Source organism: Artemia franciscana, chromosome 3, assembly GCF_032884065.1.
Source record: "Artemia franciscana chromosome 3, ASM3288406v1, whole genome shotgun sequence".
NCBI classification, from domain to species: domain Eukaryota; kingdom Metazoa; phylum Arthropoda; class Branchiopoda; order Anostraca; family Artemiidae; genus Artemia; species Artemia franciscana.
Window position 1 is genome coordinate 53,240,267 of NC_088865.1, and position 20,926 is coordinate 53,261,192.

At 34.3% G+C, this 20,926-nt stretch overlaps 2 protein-coding genes across 4 annotated transcripts in view; both read right to left on the reverse strand.

Moving 5' to 3' along the window:
• Positions 1-20,926, reverse strand: part of LOC136025410 (uncharacterized) — a 70,338-nt gene that overhangs the window by 33,699 nt on the left and 15,713 nt on the right. The window contains exon 1 of one of the 3 annotated variants that reach the window (XM_065701424.1): positions 4,026-4,117. The exons of 1 other annotated variant lie outside the window; for it this stretch is intronic. In XM_065701424.1, coding sequence (XP_065557496.1) covers positions 4,026-4,107 — 82 coding nt within the window. In that variant the 5' untranslated portion in view covers positions 4,108-4,117. Of the gene's footprint in view, positions 1-4,025; positions 4,118-10,711; positions 10,798-20,926 lie in introns of those variants that run through there. One more of the 3 variants, XM_065701426.1, reaches the window with a different exon arrangement.
• The window catches only part of LOC136025409 (phosphoinositide 3-kinase regulatory subunit 4-like), a 419,187-nt gene continuing 417,812 nt past the window's right edge, over positions 19,552-20,926 (reverse strand). Inside the window, exon 9 of the mRNA XM_065701423.1 lies at positions 19,552-20,026. Coding sequence (XP_065557495.1) covers positions 19,723-20,026 — 304 coding nt within the window. The 3' untranslated portion in view covers positions 19,552-19,722. The remainder of the gene's footprint in view (positions 20,027-20,926) is intronic.

Here is a 20,926-nt window from a genome sequence, read left to right on the forward strand (position 1 = left end):
TCGTTTTTCTGTTCAGTACACAACAAAAGTGATCCTTCAACCATAGTTTAAGCACACTGAACAGAAATCACTACAAAAAATCAAAAGTGCAGTTACCAACAACTACCTTCATTTATAGATAGGTGTCTGAGTATTTTAAACAGCTGTTGATTCGTTTTTCTGTTCAGTACACAACAAAAGTGACCAATCAAACATAGTTTAAGCACACTGAACAGAAATCACTACAAAAAATCAAAAGTGCAGTTACCAACAACTACCTTTATTTATAGATAGGTGTCTGAGTATTTTAAACAGCTGTTGATTCGTTTTTCTGTTCAGTACACAACAAAAGTGACCCATCAAACATAGTTTAAGCACACTGAACAGAAATCACTACAAAAAAATTAATACAAACACGAGTTTGGCTAATGCCTCCATCCTTAACTGTAAAAGCCTAAGGCCTAATGTGGCATTTGCATTTTATTGGAAACTATATGTGCCTTGAACATCCCTTGGAAAGCACTAATAAAATTAAACTGAATATTTGGTATATTATGATATTAACTGATAAAAGTTCAGCAGTTCAAGATTTTATTTCTTTCTAATCTTTGTTTTCAATCTTGTAAGACCAAAAGAAAATATTTGTGACATAACTTGTTTTAGTAAAGCGCAAATCAAGCAGTAGGCCTTAAAACCATTACAGTTGCGAAATGGGGCAGTAACAAACTCTTGTTTATGGTGATTTTTGTTCAATTTTATGTTTGATTTGCATATTCAATTTAAGTTATATGCGTTTTAAAATTTATTTATTAATTTATATTAGTGCCTGTCGAATGTTTGTTTGATATGATTGTTTATTTAATTTCTGTTCGTTTTAGGTTTCATTTATCCTTTAATAGCTATTGCTGGTCATTTTGAGTGGGAATAATTATAGGAATTTATTTTTGCTGGTTTATGTGTAATATGGCTCTACATTTCTTTGAACAATTTACTTCGAAAAGTATTTTTTTAAATTAATTTGTGTTCAATTTTAATTGCCAATGTTTCAAGTAATTCAACATTCCCTATTTCAACATCATTTCTTTAGACAACGTATCGAAACATCAACATGATTTTTTTCGACATTAAAGTTTCAAACTTCAACATTCCCTTCCATTCCCTGGAAATAGTCAAAAAAAGATGTAATAGCAGTCAAAACTTTGCTTCAATATCCTTAGCCTTTTTGGAAACATCCAGGATCAGATGTTTCCCCCTTCTCCTAATGATAAACTTTGTATGTAAGAATTGGAGAAATTGCATAATTTACATTCCTTACCCTAGGGGCAGCAGGGGTATGGGATCCATTGATCCCATACATTCCCTGGAAATAGTCACAAATAGATGTAATAGCAGTCACAGTTGCAAGTTATTGCAGTTGGAAGTAGTCACAATAGCAGCAGTAGTAGTAGAGATTCTGAAAGTTTTAAGTTATTATTCTTACCTGTTCCCAAGACAGTGCAGATAGGCCTTTTTGATAATTTTGAAATGTGTAATTTCTTTTTAATTTAGCTCAACCAACCTCTTAACATTTCCCAAAACTTTGCTTCAATATCCTTAGCCTTTTTGGAAACATCCAGGATCAGATGTTTCCCTCTTCTCTTAATGATAAACTGTGCATGTAAGAATTGGAGATTGCATAATTTACATTCCTTACCCTGGGGGCAGCAGGGATATGGGATCCACAGAGGCTCAGCTATTAGAGGTTGTAACTATTTTGAATAAAATGGCTTTTCAAGATCTTTATCAGTGTCGAGGAGAGAAGCTAAAAGGGCAAGAGAGGGAGGGGTCACTGCCCTTTGTTCATTTTCTAACATGTCCTTAAAGTTTTAACTTAACACCCTTAGCTGTTCCTTGCATATTGATGTTGGGTTCTTTTAAAAACTCTCTTGCATATAGTGTGCTTTGATTTTGTTTGACATACCACCCAATGTTCTCTAAAAGTTTAACAGAGGCAGCACTATAGTGTTGCCAATAGTAAAGGCCATATGGGTTCAATGTTTTACCATTATTTTTTGTACCACAGAGGCACTTAAACAATAAAGGGACGTTGAATAATCTGTGGACGGGGCCCATTTGATTGGAAACTGGAAGTTCTAGTGCTCTTTTTAAGAATCAAAAGTGAAGAGAGGGGAACTAGTCTCCCCACCCCACGCTTTTTTCTCCAAATGCATCCAATCAAATTTTCAGATAATTGCCTTGTCCAAAGTAACCTTTAAGTAATCCAGAGTTGAAAACAGCACCCAGGGAAAGGGTTGTAAGTTATGCAAGTTGCCGATTGCTAACAGATAAGGTTTTTACGGAATGGGCGGTTGTACAGACTACAGAGGAAGTTTATTCAATTTGAAATCAAAAGTTCTAGTTCCCATTTTAAGAGCAAAAAGAGATCAAAGGCAACCAGTCCCCCACCCTTTTTGTCTCAAATACAGCTGATCAAAATTTTATTGCCATTTTGTCCAAAATGGTCCAAGGACCAAACATATAAGGGTAACATAAAGGGATGTTTAATAAAAAAAGGGTATGTTTGATCCTTGGTCTTCAAGAAGGCTTAGGATAGTAAGATGAAACCTTAAGGAAATGTTGAGAGGGATGACAAACACATTCAAAACACAATGTGCTTAGTGGTTGTGAAAACGGAATATCATCAATATCTAAAGAACAACTGGGATCTTAAGCTAAAAATTTCAAGATATGTTGAGAAATGAATGCCAAGCCACCATTGCTCCATGGCAATAATTGTAAATTATACAATTTGCATATTGCTCACATACAGAATTTATCGTTAGGAAAAGGGGAAATATTTGATTCTGGGTGTATCTGAAAAGGCTATTGGTATTGAGGTGAAACCTTGGAGAATCTTGAGGGGTAAGTTTATTTTAAATCTAAAGGTACTGTATCTATGTACAACCAATTTATCAAAAAGAAGGACCAGCAATATTTTGAAGGTTCCCTCCCATGCTTTTTAATTGCAATCCCTCCACATATACAGGATCGAAATGGTTCAATAGAAATTTTCTTCAAAATAATCAAAAGTTCAAATAACTATGCCTAATAACCACCTATAGGTTTGAAGAGGGATGCTGAACACAATAAAAGACGTTGCGTGTGTTCTCATTGTCATAAAGACATATTATCAATACCTAAGGAATGGTTGAAGGTATTAAGTTGAAAATTTCAGAGGATGTTGAAGAGCTATTGGAGGGTACCAAGCCACCTTTACCCGTTTTAGATACTCCATTCCCTCATCATTGATAAAAATTTAGAAAAAAACAATTTTGTTCAAAACAGTCAGAAGGTCCAGTAACTATGCCTCCAGGGACAGAATGTCCTCAGGGTATTAATGGTAAATTATTCAACTTGCTGTCTCTTACATGCAGGATTTCTCATTACGAAAAAGGAGGAACTTTTTATTCTAGGTGTGTTTTCAGCTTCTCTCCCTCAAAAGATGTCTGGTCAAAATTTTGGAATAACCATCTAGTTCAAACTTGTCAATAAATTCAAATAACTATAGGCTACCTCCAGGGATAACTTAACCCCAGAACCCTTGGAACAAGTGTTGTAAATTAGATAAGTTCCCCACCGTTTATATAGAAGGTTGGTAATTAAAAAAAGGTGGTTTGTTTGATCCTGAGTCGCTAAAAGGGCTAAGAATGCTAACTCATTCTAGTGGTAACATATTATCCAAGGGTGCAAAGAACAAGAAAAATTTGATTTAATATATAGAAATTTTCATTAACAATATTTGTTGACAATACAGAGCTACAGCTTTTATTATCGCCAGAGACTTCAATCAAACAAATAACGAGCAAATGGCAAATAAAGACCTAAAACAAGCAGTGACAATTCTGACCCACCAAAGCGAAAGCATGCTTGACCTAATTTCATGGACCATTACAACCATTACCAACCATCATGTTCATTAGCGATTAAAAACTCTAACTACTTTGTAATTTGCTCGTTGGTCAAAGCCAACTTTCCAGAAGAGAAGAAAACTAAAGTAACAGCTCAACCTTTCATTAGGGAAGGTATATCTTCCTTTGAATGCTGGATTGTAACCTTTGACTTCAATGAGCTCTCCTCTATACCAGACATTGACCTCAAAGCTGAGGCTCTGAACTCTTTTCTTCTACAGAAAACAGGACAATCTATCAAACAGTTAGTGGTAACGAAATGTAGTAAAGAGCGACCCGGCTCAATAGTAAACGAAACTCTAAAAAACAGAATTTTGATGCTAATAGACACATCAAAAGAATCAGATGTTTATGCTGATTTTAAATAGCCTATATAAGTTCTATCGCAGTGAGTCCTTACCATCAAAAGTTGCCTTATTTTGGAAAATAGGGGGAAACAACCCGTAAAAGTCATAGAATCCTATCAACAAAAATATAGAATTTCGTATTTTTTGCCAAAAAACTAGTCACGGGTGCGTGTTTAGTTGTTTGTTTTTTTCTCCAGGGTAGTTGCATCAACCCAGTGGTCCTAGGGCGTCGCGAGAGGGCTCATTCTAACGGAAATGCAAAGTTCTAGTGCCCTTTTTAAGTGACCAAGAATTGGAGGGCACCTAGGCCGCCTTCCACACTTATTTTTTCCCAAAATCAACAGATCAAAATTTCGAGATAGCCATTTTTTCAGCATAGTCGAAAAACCTAATAACTATGTCTTTGGGGACGAATTACTCTCTCACAGTCCCCGAGAGAGGGCCGCAAGTTACAAACTTTGACCATTGTTTACATATAGTAATGGTTATTGGGAAGTGTAGAGACATTTTCAGGGGAATTTTTCAGTTGGGTGGGTGGGGGGGTTGAGGGGAGGGCTTTACGTGGGAGGATCTTTCCATGGAGGTATTTCTCATGGGGGACGAGAATTTCCATGAAGGGGGCATGGCATTTTCTAGTATTATTTAAAACAAAAAACAATTAAAAAATAAATATGAAAAAGTTTTTCAACTGAAAGTAAGGAGCAAAATTAAAACTTAAAACCAACAGAAAATATTAAGCATATGAGGGGTTCATCTCCTCCTAAATACCTCTCTCTTTACGCTAAATTATTTTTAGTTGCTCATACAAATTTAAAAGTTCTAATTGCCTTTTAAGTAACCAAAAAATTGGAGGGCAACTGGGCCTTCTTCCCTGCTCCTTTTTCCTCAAAATCTACTGATTAAAACTATGAGAAACCCATTTAGCCAAAAAAAAATTAATATGCAAATTTTGTTTTAATTATTCATGTGCAGAGAGCCAAAATCAGAACGTGTATTAATTCAAACACGTTCAGAAATTAAATTAAAAAAACAAGTTTTTTTAACTGAAAGTAAGGAGCAACATTATAACTTAAAACAAAAAGAAATTAATCCATATGTGACAGGCGTTGTTCCCTCCTCAACAACCGTAGTATAAAAATGATTTAGCTCTTTATGCTAAAGTCATTTTTCCTGTTAGAAAAAATGGAGTTGAGAGAAAGAGCCAAACTTTAGCAGGCCATTGAGGAGGGAACAGTCCCTTTCACATACGGACTAATTTCTGTTTGTTTTAAGTTTTAATGTTGCTCCTTACTCTCAGTTAAAAAAAAACTTGTTTTTATTATTTAATTGTAGCAAGTGAAAATGATAAGCATTGGATAAACCTAAAAAGTACTAATCCACCCAATGTTAGTTCCACTGAAACAGAAAAGTTGCACCCACAAATAACATGCTTTTTGCACCAGCAAAGAAGTTGAACAGATCTGCTAAGAAAGGATATGTTTATAACAAATTGACTTCAGAGTTGACTACTAGTCCCTATACTTTATTAAATAAAAAAAAACTAGTTTTTTTAACTGAAAATAAGGAGCGACATTAAAACTTAAAATGAACAGAAATTACTCCGTATATGAAATGGATTGTCCGCTCCGCAATCCATCGCTCTTTACGCTACAGTTTTTAATTGTTTTAAAAAGTAGAATTGTGGCAAAGAGTCAAACTTTAGCGTAAAGAGCGAGGGATTGCGGAGGAGACAATCCGTTTCATATACGGAGTAATTTCTGTTCGTTTTAAGTTTTAATGTCACTCCTTACTTTCAGTTAAAAAAAAATAGTTTTTTTATTTAATTTCTGAACGTTTTTGAATTAATGCATGTTTGATTTTGGCTCTCCGTACATAAATTATTAAAATGAAATTTGCATATAAATTCTTTTTTTTTTTGGCTAAATGGCTTTCTCTTAGTTTTGATCAGACAATTTTAAGAAATAAGGGGTGGGGAAGGAGGCCTAGTGGCCAACCAATTTTTCAGTGACTTAAAAAGGCAATTAGAACTTTTAATTTTTAACGAACGTTTTTATTAGTAAAAAATATATGTAACTGAAGAATTAACTTACGTAACAAACTTTTATATTCTTATATTTTTAATTATATATATGAGGGGGGTTGTCCCCTCGTTAATACCTCGCTCTTCACACTAAATATTAAGTTTTATCCCAAATCTTTAAGAATGGCCCCTGAATCAGAAAGGTCATATAATAAGTAGTTGAAATTACTAAAAATACTTTAGCATAAAGAGCGAAGTATTTATCTCCTCCTGAATACCTCGCTCTTTATGCTAAAGTGTTTTTAGAACCCCTCATATGCGTAATAATCTCTGTTCGTTTTAAGTTTTAATGCTACTCCTTACTTTCAATTGAAAAAAACTTTTTCATGTTTATATTTTCATTGTTTTTTTTAATAGTAATGCTAGAAAATCCTGCGCCCTTTTCATTGAATTTCTCTTCCCCCATGAAATATTCCTCCAAAGAAAGATCCTCCCGCACAGCCTTCTCCCCTCAACCCCATACCAAAACCAAAAAAAATCCCCCTGAAAATGTCGGTACACTTCCCAATAACCATTACTGTATGTAAACATTGGTCAAAGTTTGTAGCTTGCAGCCCCTCCCCCAGGGACTGTGGGGGAGTAAGATCCCCAAAGACATAGTTACTGTGGTTTTTGACTATGCAGAACAAAATGGCTCTTTCAAAATTTTGATCCGTTGACTTTGGGATAAAAATGAGCGTGGGAGGGGGCCTAGGTGCCCTCCATTTTTTTTAGTCACTTAAAAAGGGAACTAGAACTTTTCATTTCCGTTAGAGTGAGCCCTCTTGCAACACTCTAGGACCACTTGGTCGATACGATGACCCCTGGGAAAAAACAACAACAAACAAATAAATAAACACACATCCTTGATCTGTCTTCTGGCAAAAAATATGAAATTCCACATTTTTGTAGATTGGACCTTGAAAATTTTTTTCTATAAGGTTCTCCGATGCGCTGAATGTGATGGTGTGAATTTCGTTAAAATCCTATGACTTTTAGGGGGTGTTTCCCCCTATTTTCCAAAATAAGGCAAATTTTCTCAGGCTCGTAATTATTGATGACAAAGGCTAAACTTTATGAAACTTATATATTTAAAATCAGCATAAAAATTCGATTCTTTTGATGTATCTTTTAGCATCGAAGTTCCGTTTTTTAGAGTTTCGTTTACTATTGAGCCGGGTCGCTCCCAGGTCACTCCTGGCACGAACTGTTTGATACTCTAAAGTCAAACGTTTATCTAGAAAACTCGTTAATAGAGATATGAAGATACAGAAAGATGATGGGTCCTTGGTGTGGTCAATTAAAGTAAGATTACTTTTCATAGCAATATGTTCTACTTACCCATCATTAACCATAACTATGATAGCTATTTTTATTAAAAAATTCTTGATTTTTCTTTCCTGTTCATTTTTTCTTTTTACCACAAAATTTAAATTTGACCATTTGGAAATAGTTCAAAAATTTTTTCTGAAATAAACATTTTATCTCTTGATGCTGTTTTTCATGTTCTTTCCAAAAATAATTGTTTCACTTGCATATCTAATCTAAATACCTTTAATGGACCCTAAAGTGGCACCTAATTACTTATCTTTTGCACAATAAATAAATTAAGAGAAGAGGTTAAAAAAATACCAAACAAATATCAATCAATTCCTCCCAAGTCACATATTCAACAAACACTGATGAAAAACAATCAAAATCAATAAATATAATTAATAAATTTCATATTAATATTTTTTTAGTTAGGGATAGTGGTTTATGCATTGAAAAATGATTGAATAAGTTTTTAGTCATGGTATGATTAATTGTTTTCTTTTAACCATTTTGAATTATGTGGAATAAACCAACCAAAACCAATAAAAATTTGGTGTAAATTATGAACTACGAATTTTGTTATTCAAGTTTTTTAAGTGCATTTGAAGGGAGCAAATTATTAAGCTATAGGTCTGGATAGACAAAGCATAAAAAATATACTGAGTAGGCTGGTGTTCTTCCCTAGTATGGTTCAATGCAAAAGGCATTGCTAGAAAAGTAACTATACTATTTGAAGATTGCATAGCTCTAGGAATTATGTGGTGTTGTTTGGGAGGGGGGTAGTTAACCCTCCAAATAATTAAGAGAAAGAATGGTAAAATTCTAGTTGATTGACTTTTGGCTATCTAGGAAATGGGTTAGGTTAGGAAAATGAAACTTTCAGGGATGGGTCTAAAGGCTAAAGAGTGTCCTGTGAATGTATTTTGAAGTGCCCATCTGCACTCCTTCTCCCTCTAGAGGGCCCTGAAATTTGCTTACATGACAAAAAATATTTTCCCTTAATTTTCAGTCACCAGTTGCCTTTTCTCTGCCTTTAGTTCTGAAAATGCAATTCCTGTTATTTGAGTAGAATTCTGAACCATACCAATATTTTTTTTTTCAAAATTTAGGAAATGTATTTGCATATCTTTAAAACCTTATAAATTGGGATTGAGCAAAGTTGTGAAACTGAAAACAATATTGTTGCACTTAATTTAAGCAGATGATCTGTTTTGCAAGGTTTCACTTCTATAACAAACATATTTTTAAAGGTCAGCAAAGGTCAGGGCCCTCTAGAGGGAGAAGAAGTGGAGGTGGGTACTTCAAAATACCTTCCAGGGACATACTTTAGCCTTTAGACTCATCTGTAAAAGTTTCATTTTCCTAACGGGTTAATTTATAGCAAAGAGTTTTACTGGCTTTTGTATAAAGCAAATATACTATTCAATGCCTTTTTTTATGGTGTTATAAATATAGTAATTGCTTTTACTGGAAATTCAGATTTAAGCAGTTTTTGACCTCTTAAAAATGACCAAAATATGGGGTACAAAGAAGGCTTAAAACATTGATCTCAGGCATTAAAACATTGGATTCAAGCTTACTGTTTCATTATAAATTAATTTTTTAAATGTTATATTATCCACAAGCAGTGATTCTCCATGATTAAATTGAATAAATAAATTTTATCAATGTTATGGTATTTTCTTCTTCCTTGACATCAAATTCTAAATAAAATCATGCGTTTTTGGTCAAAAATATGGAAGCTGGCTATTACAAATGCCAGTTATACTGTTGGCTATAAATGTAACTATATTAAATACAGCAATGGTTAGTTTATGTATTTAATATATGCTAAGCTTTACCCCACCCCCCTGATGTGCAAATATATAGTCCAAATTGGTTTCTAAACTATTACAGATTTGCAATTTCAAATATCCTATTATTTGTAAAAAAAAAACAACCAAAAACATATATTTTGATTGAAATTTTGGCAACAAGGAAGAAGAAAACGCCATAGCATTGATAAAATTTATTTATCCAATTTAATTGTGGAAAATCAGTGCTTGTGGATAATATAACATTAAAAAATGGATTTACAATAAAATGGTAAGTTTGATTTCAATGTTGTGAAGTTTGAGACCAATGTTTTAAGCCTTTTTATACACCATATTTAGGTCATTTTTAAGAGGTCAAAAAGTGCTTAAATCTGAATTACTGGTAGAAGCGCTTATTATATTTGTAAAGAGCATAAAAAAAGGCATCAAGTGGTATATTCACTTTATACAAAAGCCAGTAATACTGTTTGCTATAAATTTACCCATACTTTACCATTTAGACTCATCCCTGAAAGTTTCATTTTCCTAACCTAACCCCTTTCCAAGATAGCCAAAAGTCAATCAACTAGAATTTTACCAAAAAGTTATTAAGTAACCCATGTCCCTTGACTCTCTGAATGGAGAATCAACAAAAATATTTTCTCCTAATTCCTTTCTCCCAATAAATTACTGGAACTAAACCTCTGCAAAGAGTCCAATTGTATTATTTTCCCTTATTTAGCAGAGTTCCTTTAGAGGCAGTCAACCAATATATATTTGCCATGTCCTAAATGTATCAGCCTTGGCTAAAGTAAGAATTGTATTGTTTTTCTTTTATTGTTTCAAATATTCCAGGGATGGTATCTGGGGCTTTCAGGGAGGAAGAGAGGGCAGGGTACATTATCAGAAAAGATTTGGAAAGAACATAGCCTAACCTATAATAAAGAATAGGCCTATAACACTTACTGTTGTTGTAGGCAAACATGTTTCTTTTAGAAGTAATCCACTACTAAGCTCCTAAAAAATGAAGTAGCACCCACACCAAGCCTGTAAACTACTGGTCTAGGTCTTTACAACAAAAACTAAAGTTAATATTAATCTAATGACTCCTGAGTTGTTGATCATCAATGTGTTCTGTAGAATTCAAATTCTGTTGAGCAGACCTTCCTTGCTCTACCCATTTCTCTTCATTTCTTGATAAGGTAATCTGAAACAGGTTTTCTTCATATCCCTATTTCATTTTTTTTCTTTTAGATAGACCTATGTACATACCTTAGGTATTTTCTCATGCACAGCTTTCAAAATAAGCCGCGGAAACTAAAATTTAATTTAGGACGCTGCAGCCATCTGAACTTTTAAATCTTAAGAACAAGTTATCAAAATTGGAAATGCAGACAAAATGGAATTTCGCTACGAAAATCTGTGAGCCCAAATCCACTATAGCATCATTTTCATGCACAAGAGACTCCAATATGGCTTGGATATGTGTAGTGAATCAAGTGTTTTTATAAAATAGGTCTAAGAGCCAAACAGAGGATCGGAACTATTGGGTGAAAGCGCTTTCTGCGGATATTACGATAATTTTTCAAAATTGTTTTCAAAGTAAAATAAGAAAAACGACTGAAATATACTCTGATACTCTATTAATTTAGCTTTTATATTCCGTTAACTTTGCTATTTTATTCTTTTAGTCTGAAAGAATGCTATTTCATTTCCTGTCGTTTGATTTAAGAAAGATTGCAAAACTAAATTTAAAAAAAGCCAAAACTTTGGTTACCATTGATGTGACTTTTTTTAAGCAAAACGATAAAGACTAGGGAAGAACATTTGCCTACTCAGTGTATTTCTTACGCATTGTCTAACTAGACCTATAGCTTAATAATTTGCTCCCTGCAAATGCACCCCCATCTTAGTGTTTTATGTTTATCCCTAGAATGCAGTTGGATACAAAACTTAAAAAACTTGAATAACAAAATCCTTGATTCATAATTTACACCATATTTTTATTGGTTTTGGTTGGTTTATTCCACATAATTCAAAATGTTTAAAAGAAAACAATTAATCATACCATGGCTAAGAACTTAGGATGTGAAAATAAAATTAAATGAAAATTTTGATTCTGCTTCGGCCCTCCATGTTTGGAAAATACGGACTATTTAGTTCTTTTTGAGGAAACAATTCAGATAACTAATGTGAATGGTCTACCACGGTCTTTTAGAGAGACAGTTGAGATTCAAAGGTATATAAATAGGAATTTTACTATAAATAGAGACACTGGAGATATTTGTTCAACCCCAATTTATAATACTTTATTTTTAATGATTCAAATAAGAGTATTCCTCAGTTTAAGGTAAAACAACCTGTCCACATTTTTAATTAGAGTCGATTCTGTAGGGAAGCTAAGTCTATTGCTTAGCAGAGAATTTTTGCAAAGTCCAATAGGTGAATGTGTCTTTCATTTATTCCGCTATATTTTTATCTAGTATATATTTGTCTCTCTTGCAATGTACTTCAAAAGGTTAATTTGTTTATTCGGCACTGAGAACAACTCGGTGAAGTTCTTTTTCAAAAAATTTGTTTATTCTCTGTTAATGTTGTTCCACTGGCTGACACTACCCTTGTTTATCTCTGCTTTTTCATTTTTTTCTTTTATTATAATTTTTCTTCTTTGTTTCATAGGACAAAATATAATATCAGATTTAGCCTTGTGGCAGTATTCGAGAGAATAATTTTATGGTTTGATGTGGATTACTTGGCCTTGAATGTGGGCAAGTCCCATTTTCTTATTTTTACCAAATTTATATAGCTTTCCCTAAGCCTACATACCCTCAAGTGTCACAAGGCTCATTGTGTAGACCAGAGAAATGAGTGGTCCGGCTTCTTGGTATGCAGCTTGAAAACCTTTCGTTTAGATATTATGTAGCCACAATTAGGGCTAAGGTCTAACGGAGTTTGGATATCATTCAAAAACTCGAACACACATTTCCTGTATCTATTCTTAAACTTCTTTTTTCTGCCTTGTTCAGTAATATGTTTTGTATTGCCCCATTATATGGATGTCTACTTTTCTTCTACACTGTGGGGAAGGCATGGAGTTTAGTATTAGAAAGGCTTATTTTGCGAAAGAAAATCTTACATTTATTTCTTTACGTTTTTATTGACATGGTCTTGTTCATGAAAAAAATAAAATTGGAAATATTTTTCTCTATAAGATCCATAATTTGGCATGCTATTTACATGTTGAAAAAACTTTATCTATTATTTTTAATCCTGAAAAAAATAACATCTTTTAACATAAGATCCTACCTCCTCAAATTGACCTAAAAAACAAAACTTAATATCATTCCCCGAAAATTTCATCTATGTTCATTGATAACCTGGATACACGTATAGTTTTTGGACTTATTTAAATATTAAGAGCTGATAAGCAATAGTAGTAGCTTCGAAAGCTCCAAATTAATGCCCCCAGTCCTTTTCGATAGATTGCTAAGGTTTCTTATTGGCAGCAACACAAACAGTACCTTTTTTTAGTTTTAAAGCAACATTTAGTTTTACAGCATAATGGGCCAATTAAGTAGTTGTGGAGGGTTGACATACCCAATATCCGTTGAGACATAGCTGCTGGACTGTTCCACTGTGCTGATGTCAAAATTTTGATTGGATGTTTTGAAAATAAATTGGCTTGGGCAAAGAGCTGCATGTCATACTGTCGCTTTTTACTCAAAAAGGACACTTGAATCCAACTAGCCTCTTTAAAATTTTCAATGACATTTCTAGCTTTATAGAGCTAAACTGCCTATGATATAGCTTCTATGCTCTGTTGAAAATATGCACGCACATAGTTTTTTTGTTTAATTGAAACTCCCTTAAAGTGTTCCCTAAAAGTTTCTTCTTAATACCTTAGCTCCATTAGTTACACTAACTGTAATGGTAGCGTTGATAGTATATATATGCCATCTTTTGGCCCAAAAACAGATGATACTTTCTCTTAAAAACCCTGTGGACATAGTGTTTTTTGATTTAGTCCCAAACAGTTTCAATATTTTCCTATGTTTTTGCCTTAATATCCTTAGTTTTAGCAGTAGTAGCAGATGCAGTGGAATTAATAGTAATAGCCTCATTTTTAGTGGCGGTAGTAGCTTTAGAAGTAGCAATAATAGTAGCAGTAGTAGCAGTATGAGTAGGAGCTGTAGCAATACGATGCAAATATTGTCTTTTGGTTAGCTCAACTTCCCCTACAACAAGCCCTGTCAGTTTATACCTCACATAAAAAACTGTTCATAAGACATTGCTGTTACATCCAAACCGATGTTTGACAAAATTTATACAGACGACGTTTTGTGATTTAGGTCACCACCTTAAAAAATTCTTAAAAATCATACCTTTGTTTATAGTTGTAATAGCAGTCTTAGTAGTAGTAATTGTATTACTAGTAGTAGTATTAATAGTAATAGTGGTGGTACTAGTAGCACCCGCAGTATTAACCGTAGTTTACAAGTAAATTTATAAGTAGTTGTAATACAAGTAATATTTGAAGTATCAGTAGTAGTAGAGAATGCAGTATTGATATAATTATTAGAGTAACGTGCGCATATTGCCTTTTGATCAGCTGATTTTCCCATTTTAGTGTTTTCTGAAAGTTTTGACTTAATAAACAAATCAATTCTTGAGATACGCTCTTTTGACAATGCGCATGCACATAGCATCTTTTGATTTAGTTCAAATATTTCTTTAAGTTTGTAAATAAAGTAGCGTGGTGGTAGTAATAGTAGTAGTAGTAGCAGAGGTAGCAGTAGCAGTAGTGGTTTTTGTAGTAGTAGAGGTAGCATGCAAATAATCTCTTTTTGACCATCTCCCTTAGCATTTCCTCAAATTTTCAAGTCAATATACCCCTTCATTATTGAAAGGCTCACATGAGTTTTCTTCTTCGCTTTGGAAAATAAAGTTCAAACATGCATATCAATCTCAATAACATATACTATATGCAAACAATGAACGAATTGCCTAATTTACAGCCCTCGACCAGAGGAATATGGGGAGGTTGGCATGCCCAAGGACATAATCACTGGACCTTTCAACATTGCTGAACAAAATAGTACACCTAAAATTTTGATTGTATCTGTTATGGGGAATGATAGCCTTGTGGGGGAGATATGGGTTGCCCTCCATGAACTTTTGACTCGTAAAAAGGGCACAGGCTCTTTTGACTTTGAATTAAGTGAGCCCCATCCGATCCAAAATGTATCCGGTCCACCATCCGTTCCATAAAACTTTGTCTGCAGAAAGCATTACTTACAACCTTTGCCCCAGGCTCCAGAAGATTTTGTCAACACAAGATTTCCAGTCGAATGGAGCCTTTTCTAAAGGTCATACAACTACCCCTTCCATAAGAAGCTTATAGGCTAGCGGGGCATATTTTACAACCCTTGCCCCAGTCTGGGGAGATTGTATCCACCCAAAAGACCTTGTTATTTCATCTTTGGACTTTTTTGAACAAATAGCTAAATTGAAATTTCTATCAGATACATTTGGGGAAAAAGACCGTAAGGGTAGGGGGCTAGATACCATCCTATTAATTTGCCTCTTGAAAAGGGCATTAGAACTTCTATTTTTTAATCCAATGAGCCTCTTTCGAAGTGAATACAACCACCCTTAAATAATAGCATTATTAGGCCATGAGCATAACCTACAAACCTTGGACTGCAGGCTGTGAGGGGGAGGTTGTCTGCTTCAAAGACATAACGAATGAGTCTTCGCCGAATAAAATGTTTTTTTTTCAAAATCTCGATTGGATGTATTTGGGAAATGATGGCCGTATATGGGTGCGGGGGAGCTGGTTACCCTCCAATCTTTTTCGGCTATTGAAAACGGCACTAGATGTTGTAATTTCAGATCGTATGAATCACTTTTGAAGTTTCTATGACAATTCCTTCTATACGATTATCCCTGATCTAAAACCGTAAGAAGGAGAGGAGTAGCTGCGCTCCGATCACTTTGAATCCTAAAAGGGCACTAGAGCTTCTAAGTATAATTCCATTGAGCCCCCTCCCTAGTAGATACAACCAACCTTTCTATGAAAATCTTATATATCCACAGAGTATAACTTACAACCCTTGTCCTAAGGGCTGTGGGGGGTTGGCATCCTCCAAGACATAATTTACAGACCTTTCAACTACGCTGAACAAAATGGCCATCTCAAAAATCTGATTGGATGTGATTGTAGAAATGATGGGTGTTGGGGAGGGGGCACTGGTCACCCTCTAATCGCTTTGACTATTAGAAAGGGCACTAGTCTTTTCAATTTCCAAACGAATGAGCCATTTTCAAAGTTTCTGCGCCAACTCCTTTTATGCAAAGTGCCCTGGTTAAAAAAAAAAAAATCAAAAAAAGAAATAATACATTGTTCCCAAATTTCTCTTTACTTAAGCAGCACTATTGCAATGCCTGTGATTTAGTTTTACTAAAAAACCTTAAACTGGAATTGTCCTTACAGGAGCCTTTCTTAAAACACTCTGACATCTTTATTCGTGAGCCAGTACTCATAAGCAGCGAAACAGCGCTGCCTATGTAAAGAGCGATGTGGAAACAATGTATTATTTATTAATTTTTTTTCTTTCTTTTTTTAAACCAGGGCACTTTGTATCGAAGGAATTGTCGTAAAAACTTTGGAAAGGGTTCATTCGATTTGGAAATTAAAAGGTTAGTGTCCTTTTTAATTGTCAAAAGTGACTGGAGGGCAACTAATCCTCTTCCACGCTCACTGTTTTCCCAAAAGCATTGAATCAAAATTTTGAGATAGAAATCTTTTTTAGCGTAATTAAAAGGTCCAGAAATTATGTCTTTAAGGATTACAAACCTCCCATAGATCTCACAGAAAGTGGTGTAAGTTATGCCCTGAGGTAATATAAGGTTTTTATAGATAGCGTGGTCGTATTAACTTTGAAGGGGCTCAATAGATTGTTTATCGGAATTTCTAACGCCCTTATGAATATTCGAAATAAAAAATAAAAAATTTGAGATGGCCATTTCTTGTCGTAGAAACTTCTAAAAAGCCTCATTCGATTGGAAATTAAAAGGGCTAGTGCGCTTTATAACAACCTAAAGATTAGGGTGCCACAGCCCTCCTCCCCCCACAAACCCATCTGTTCCTAAGCTCATCTAAACAAAATCTTGAGATGGCAATTTTGGTTCAGCGTAGAAGAGAGGTTTGGAAATTATGTCCTTGAGGATGACACCCCCAGACACAGCCTTCCGTGCAAGCTTTGTAAGCTATTTCCAGAGGGCATATAAGGTTTTATGGAAAGGGTGGTTGCATAAACTCTAGAAGGGGCTCATTGGATTGCAGATGAAGGGGGCTCAGATGTTCTATTGCCGTTTTCTTAGAGTCAAAGTGATCGGGGTGCATGTCAACCTCCCCACAGTCCTCAGGACAAGGGCTGTCACTTAGGCAATTCGTTCATTGTTTACACATACTGTATGTTATTGAGAAAGGTATGGATGTTTGAACTTAACTTTCCAAGAAGAGGAAGAGAATTCAGATGAACCTGTCAGAGAATGTTGAGGGGAGTGTTGAACTTTAACAACACACTATGCTCACACGAATTGTCAAAAGGGTGTTCTATAGGAATATCTGAGTATATTAAGTTGAAAAATTCCGGAAACGATATTCTCCCCCGTTGGGGGATGGATAAAATTATACTAAGTGATCTCAATAAAGAGAGCTCATATTTTCTTCCGAAACTGAAAGAATTGCTGTCCCAGCTGCAATATTTCATTTAAGAAAAGCATGTCGTTTTTTCTAAAATATCAAACCCATTTTTTTAGATATTATTGAGTAAGATCAGAAATTCCAATATTATTTCATGCGTGACAACTGACTTAAATCCTCAACAATGTCACACCTCATTATTTTCCTTTCCTGCTCAACTGATTTCCCAAGGATAGTATTATTGAAAAGTTCAAAAAGAACGCTTATAATCTTTGAAGATATTTGAGCTCTTTTCCCCGTAGTAACGTCAGTGTAGGGGTGAATATACAAGGCCTATTTAAAGCGCGTCAACTCAAAAATCATGATTAAGGATCCATATCAAGCTTACATGGTGCTAAATCATTCTTTTAACAATTTAAGAAGGTGGATAACTTTTCAGTAGATGTCCAAGGAATTGTTTCCTCTTGTACTGTCTTTGATTAAAAGGAGATAAATCATCAGTTAGATTTTTTCCCTGGAAACTGGTTGGGAGAAATCTTTCTAATAGAGTGTTTTCCAAGCTCCGCAGACTTTCACAAAGTAGCCATATTTCTGATCCTCTTAAATGGTCTTAATATAAGGGTATTTATAGGGGTCTAAGAACTTTTAATCCTCCATGGGCATAAGGAACGTAGACATGCATTGTTCGTAAAGGGCATTTGCATCTAGATAGAGTCCATAAGTGGGATTGTCTATATTTTCAGGGTCACACTTTACCTACCTATCATTGTGGAAAACTAACCCACCATAGATAGCTCTTTCAATAAAAATATACATTTCTTGATCTGTAATCAATTCAATTTTGCTTGACAGCATCATTTTTGACACTATGTCATATGCGGGGAGGGGTGCTAAGGTAACAGTTTTAGTTCATCAGAGGCACTATATAATGATGTATAATCTTTTAAATTCTTACAATTAAATTTTTTCAAACTGTGTTTTAAAAAACGTAGTCTTCATCAGAAACTGGTTCTTGGACCAAGTTTTTATAAGATGACTGTTTTGAAGGTAATAAGGTTTCCTTAAGCCTTTTAAAACTGTGTAAGCAGAAGTACAGAAAAGCATCTTTGTGAATAGGGAGAAAAGATTCTTCTTTGGTGAGAAATTTTTGCCTTAATGTTCGAAAATTTAAGCCATCTTCCCTTTTTTGTATGTCAACGAGACTTTCTAAGGATGTTGGTAAAAAATTATGAGTGTCAAAAAATATGAATTAAATCTTACATTGATGAGATACAATTACTGTTGAAAAATAGAGATGATAAAAAGGATTGCACATGTGGAGGAACCCTCGTCTAATTGTTTTGGGAGTCTTGGGGGCTAGAAATAATTAATTTTCAAGAATTAAATAAAAATAAAAATATCCTGGTATATGAAATTACATTTTTAGATAGGATACCTAGATTTAGTCCCATTTGTAAACAATTATTATTGAATGATATTTGTCAGTTTAAAAGAAACAATATGAAAGGATGGAATAAATTGGCTCATATAAAGCTGGTTTGTCTTGGTATTTACTTGGGAATACTTCTTCATTCCATGTTGGAACTAATCAATGGTATGCCCGTGTCGGATATATCATTTAACGAAATAAATTTATCACGTAGATGAGATGGGGCATTCAAGGCTGAGCTATTGTCTATTTGATAAGAGTGGAGCACATTAAATAATAAAATGGAGGCTTTGCAAAAAGACATAATGATTGGAAAAAAAAATTTTTTTTAGAATAAAGGAAAATAAAATATATTCTCTAAGGCCAACCTGAATCTTATAAATAATAATGATAGATGGTAATAAGCTTACCTAAGCTATGGATGCCAGGTGATTGATTTTTTCAAATGATAACTACGACAGGACCTGTGTCTGTCATCATTAGGTTCAAATTACATTACGGCCTGATGATGACGGGCATTGGTCCTGTCCAAATTATCGCTAGAGAAAATCAATCACCTGACATCCATAGCTTGGGTAATTCAAATTACCATCTATCATTATTAAAAGAAAATATAGTTTAGAAACTAGGCTTTTGTTAGTTTTCCATAAAAAGAAAAGGGTATTTCTTGAAAACAGCTGAAATTACTTCAGAATGGCGAGATATCCGTTAAATAGCCCGCACTAAAATGTATAATAGCTAAGAAATTGCCCAGGAATGCTATATATCTTGGCTTTGATAACCGTCACATCTACATATTTCCCGTATTACTGGGGAGTGTATTTTAGAATGGGAAACACAAGGGCATAGACAGATGCATGAACAAATGCCCAGCAGTCTAATTGATATACTCAAACCCGGGGACATCCACCCGTCTCTGATACTAACCTCATTAGAAATTTCCGTCAAGATAATTTGTAGTAAAATACATAGACTTATTTTGAAACACTTCAAAATTAGTTGGTACAAGAGTATTCCGTAACTTAATCATTTTATTTAACTAATAAATAATTTTTATAAATTTTATACGCTAAACAAATCTTTTACATGAACTTTTCAAACATTTTTCATACACAACTACAAAACACTTTCCAGCGTTTTTTTCATTTAGTTTGTTGAAGCATACTTCATGAGAAGTACTTCCCGTGCCATAAACCCAAAAGTCTGATTATAAGACATGATGGTTGTTTCATTGAAGACTCCGTATGTTTCGAAATTTTCCTTGTCTAAGTAAGGTCTGTGATTAAAAAGTAAATGGATTGTTATTTGCTCTTTCCACTCTTTCCAATAACTCTTATACAGTTTATGAACAAGCATATGTGCGCCAAATTTCAGTTTCACTCTGTGAACAAGTGATGGATCTTTATATAAAACTTCAATTGATGGACGCTCACCGGCGTTGTAATACCACCTAAAAAAGTACTCTTTTAAAAAAAATGGTAAAATAATACTAGAACATAATTGATTCTAAGAAAATACAAACTTTAATGTGTAAATTAGAAACAGAATGATTCTGCTCAAATTTGGAGAGCTAATTTTATTTTAGGAGCAATACTTAAGCTTTCTATTTACCGTTAAAACTACACTCAAATTCGCCAACACTTATCGATCTTTTGCACTGCCGTTTGGGTAAATATTCAGATTATTCAATAATAAACCAAATTAGATGCTGCTCAGTGATATCAAACATCCGGGAAGAATTGGCCTCATTATTCTTATAGACCGTTTGAAGTATTATCGGAAATAAAATTTTTCAAGCATCATGCTGTACTCATTTGAGAGATGGCCGATAAACCAGACATAGCTAAGAAGGCTCGATGCTGTTCAGGCTATGCGCACTATAGCTTTTATTGTAGCAGACTTGCTGTTGAATGTGTACCTTCTGCCTTATAAATCTCAAACCAGCTCACTTGACTAATCCAATTATCAAATTTTAAAAGGCCTTCGTCACTTATTGGTCTGCTGGTCACCGTTGTAGTTTTATACTCAATCCGAATTTTGTGGAGAGGATTAAGTTCTAGAGTAAAGTGGTAACTTCCACCCAACGGTGCACCAGGTACTGGCTCCCTGTAGAACTCATGTAAATTAGAAGAAATAAGGTCTAACATAGTATCCCCTTTAGTGGTTGGCTTTTTGACCAGTTGTTTAAGACCAAGTGCTCTGTTGATTTGCTCAATTTTCAGTTCATTGGCATCACCAAGCATAAATATTCCGCAATTAGGATATTTACTAGTTACATAATCAGCACTTAATTGCATTTTTTTTTTTATAGAAACAACTTTCAGCCATTCACATTCTGGCCCGGTGAATT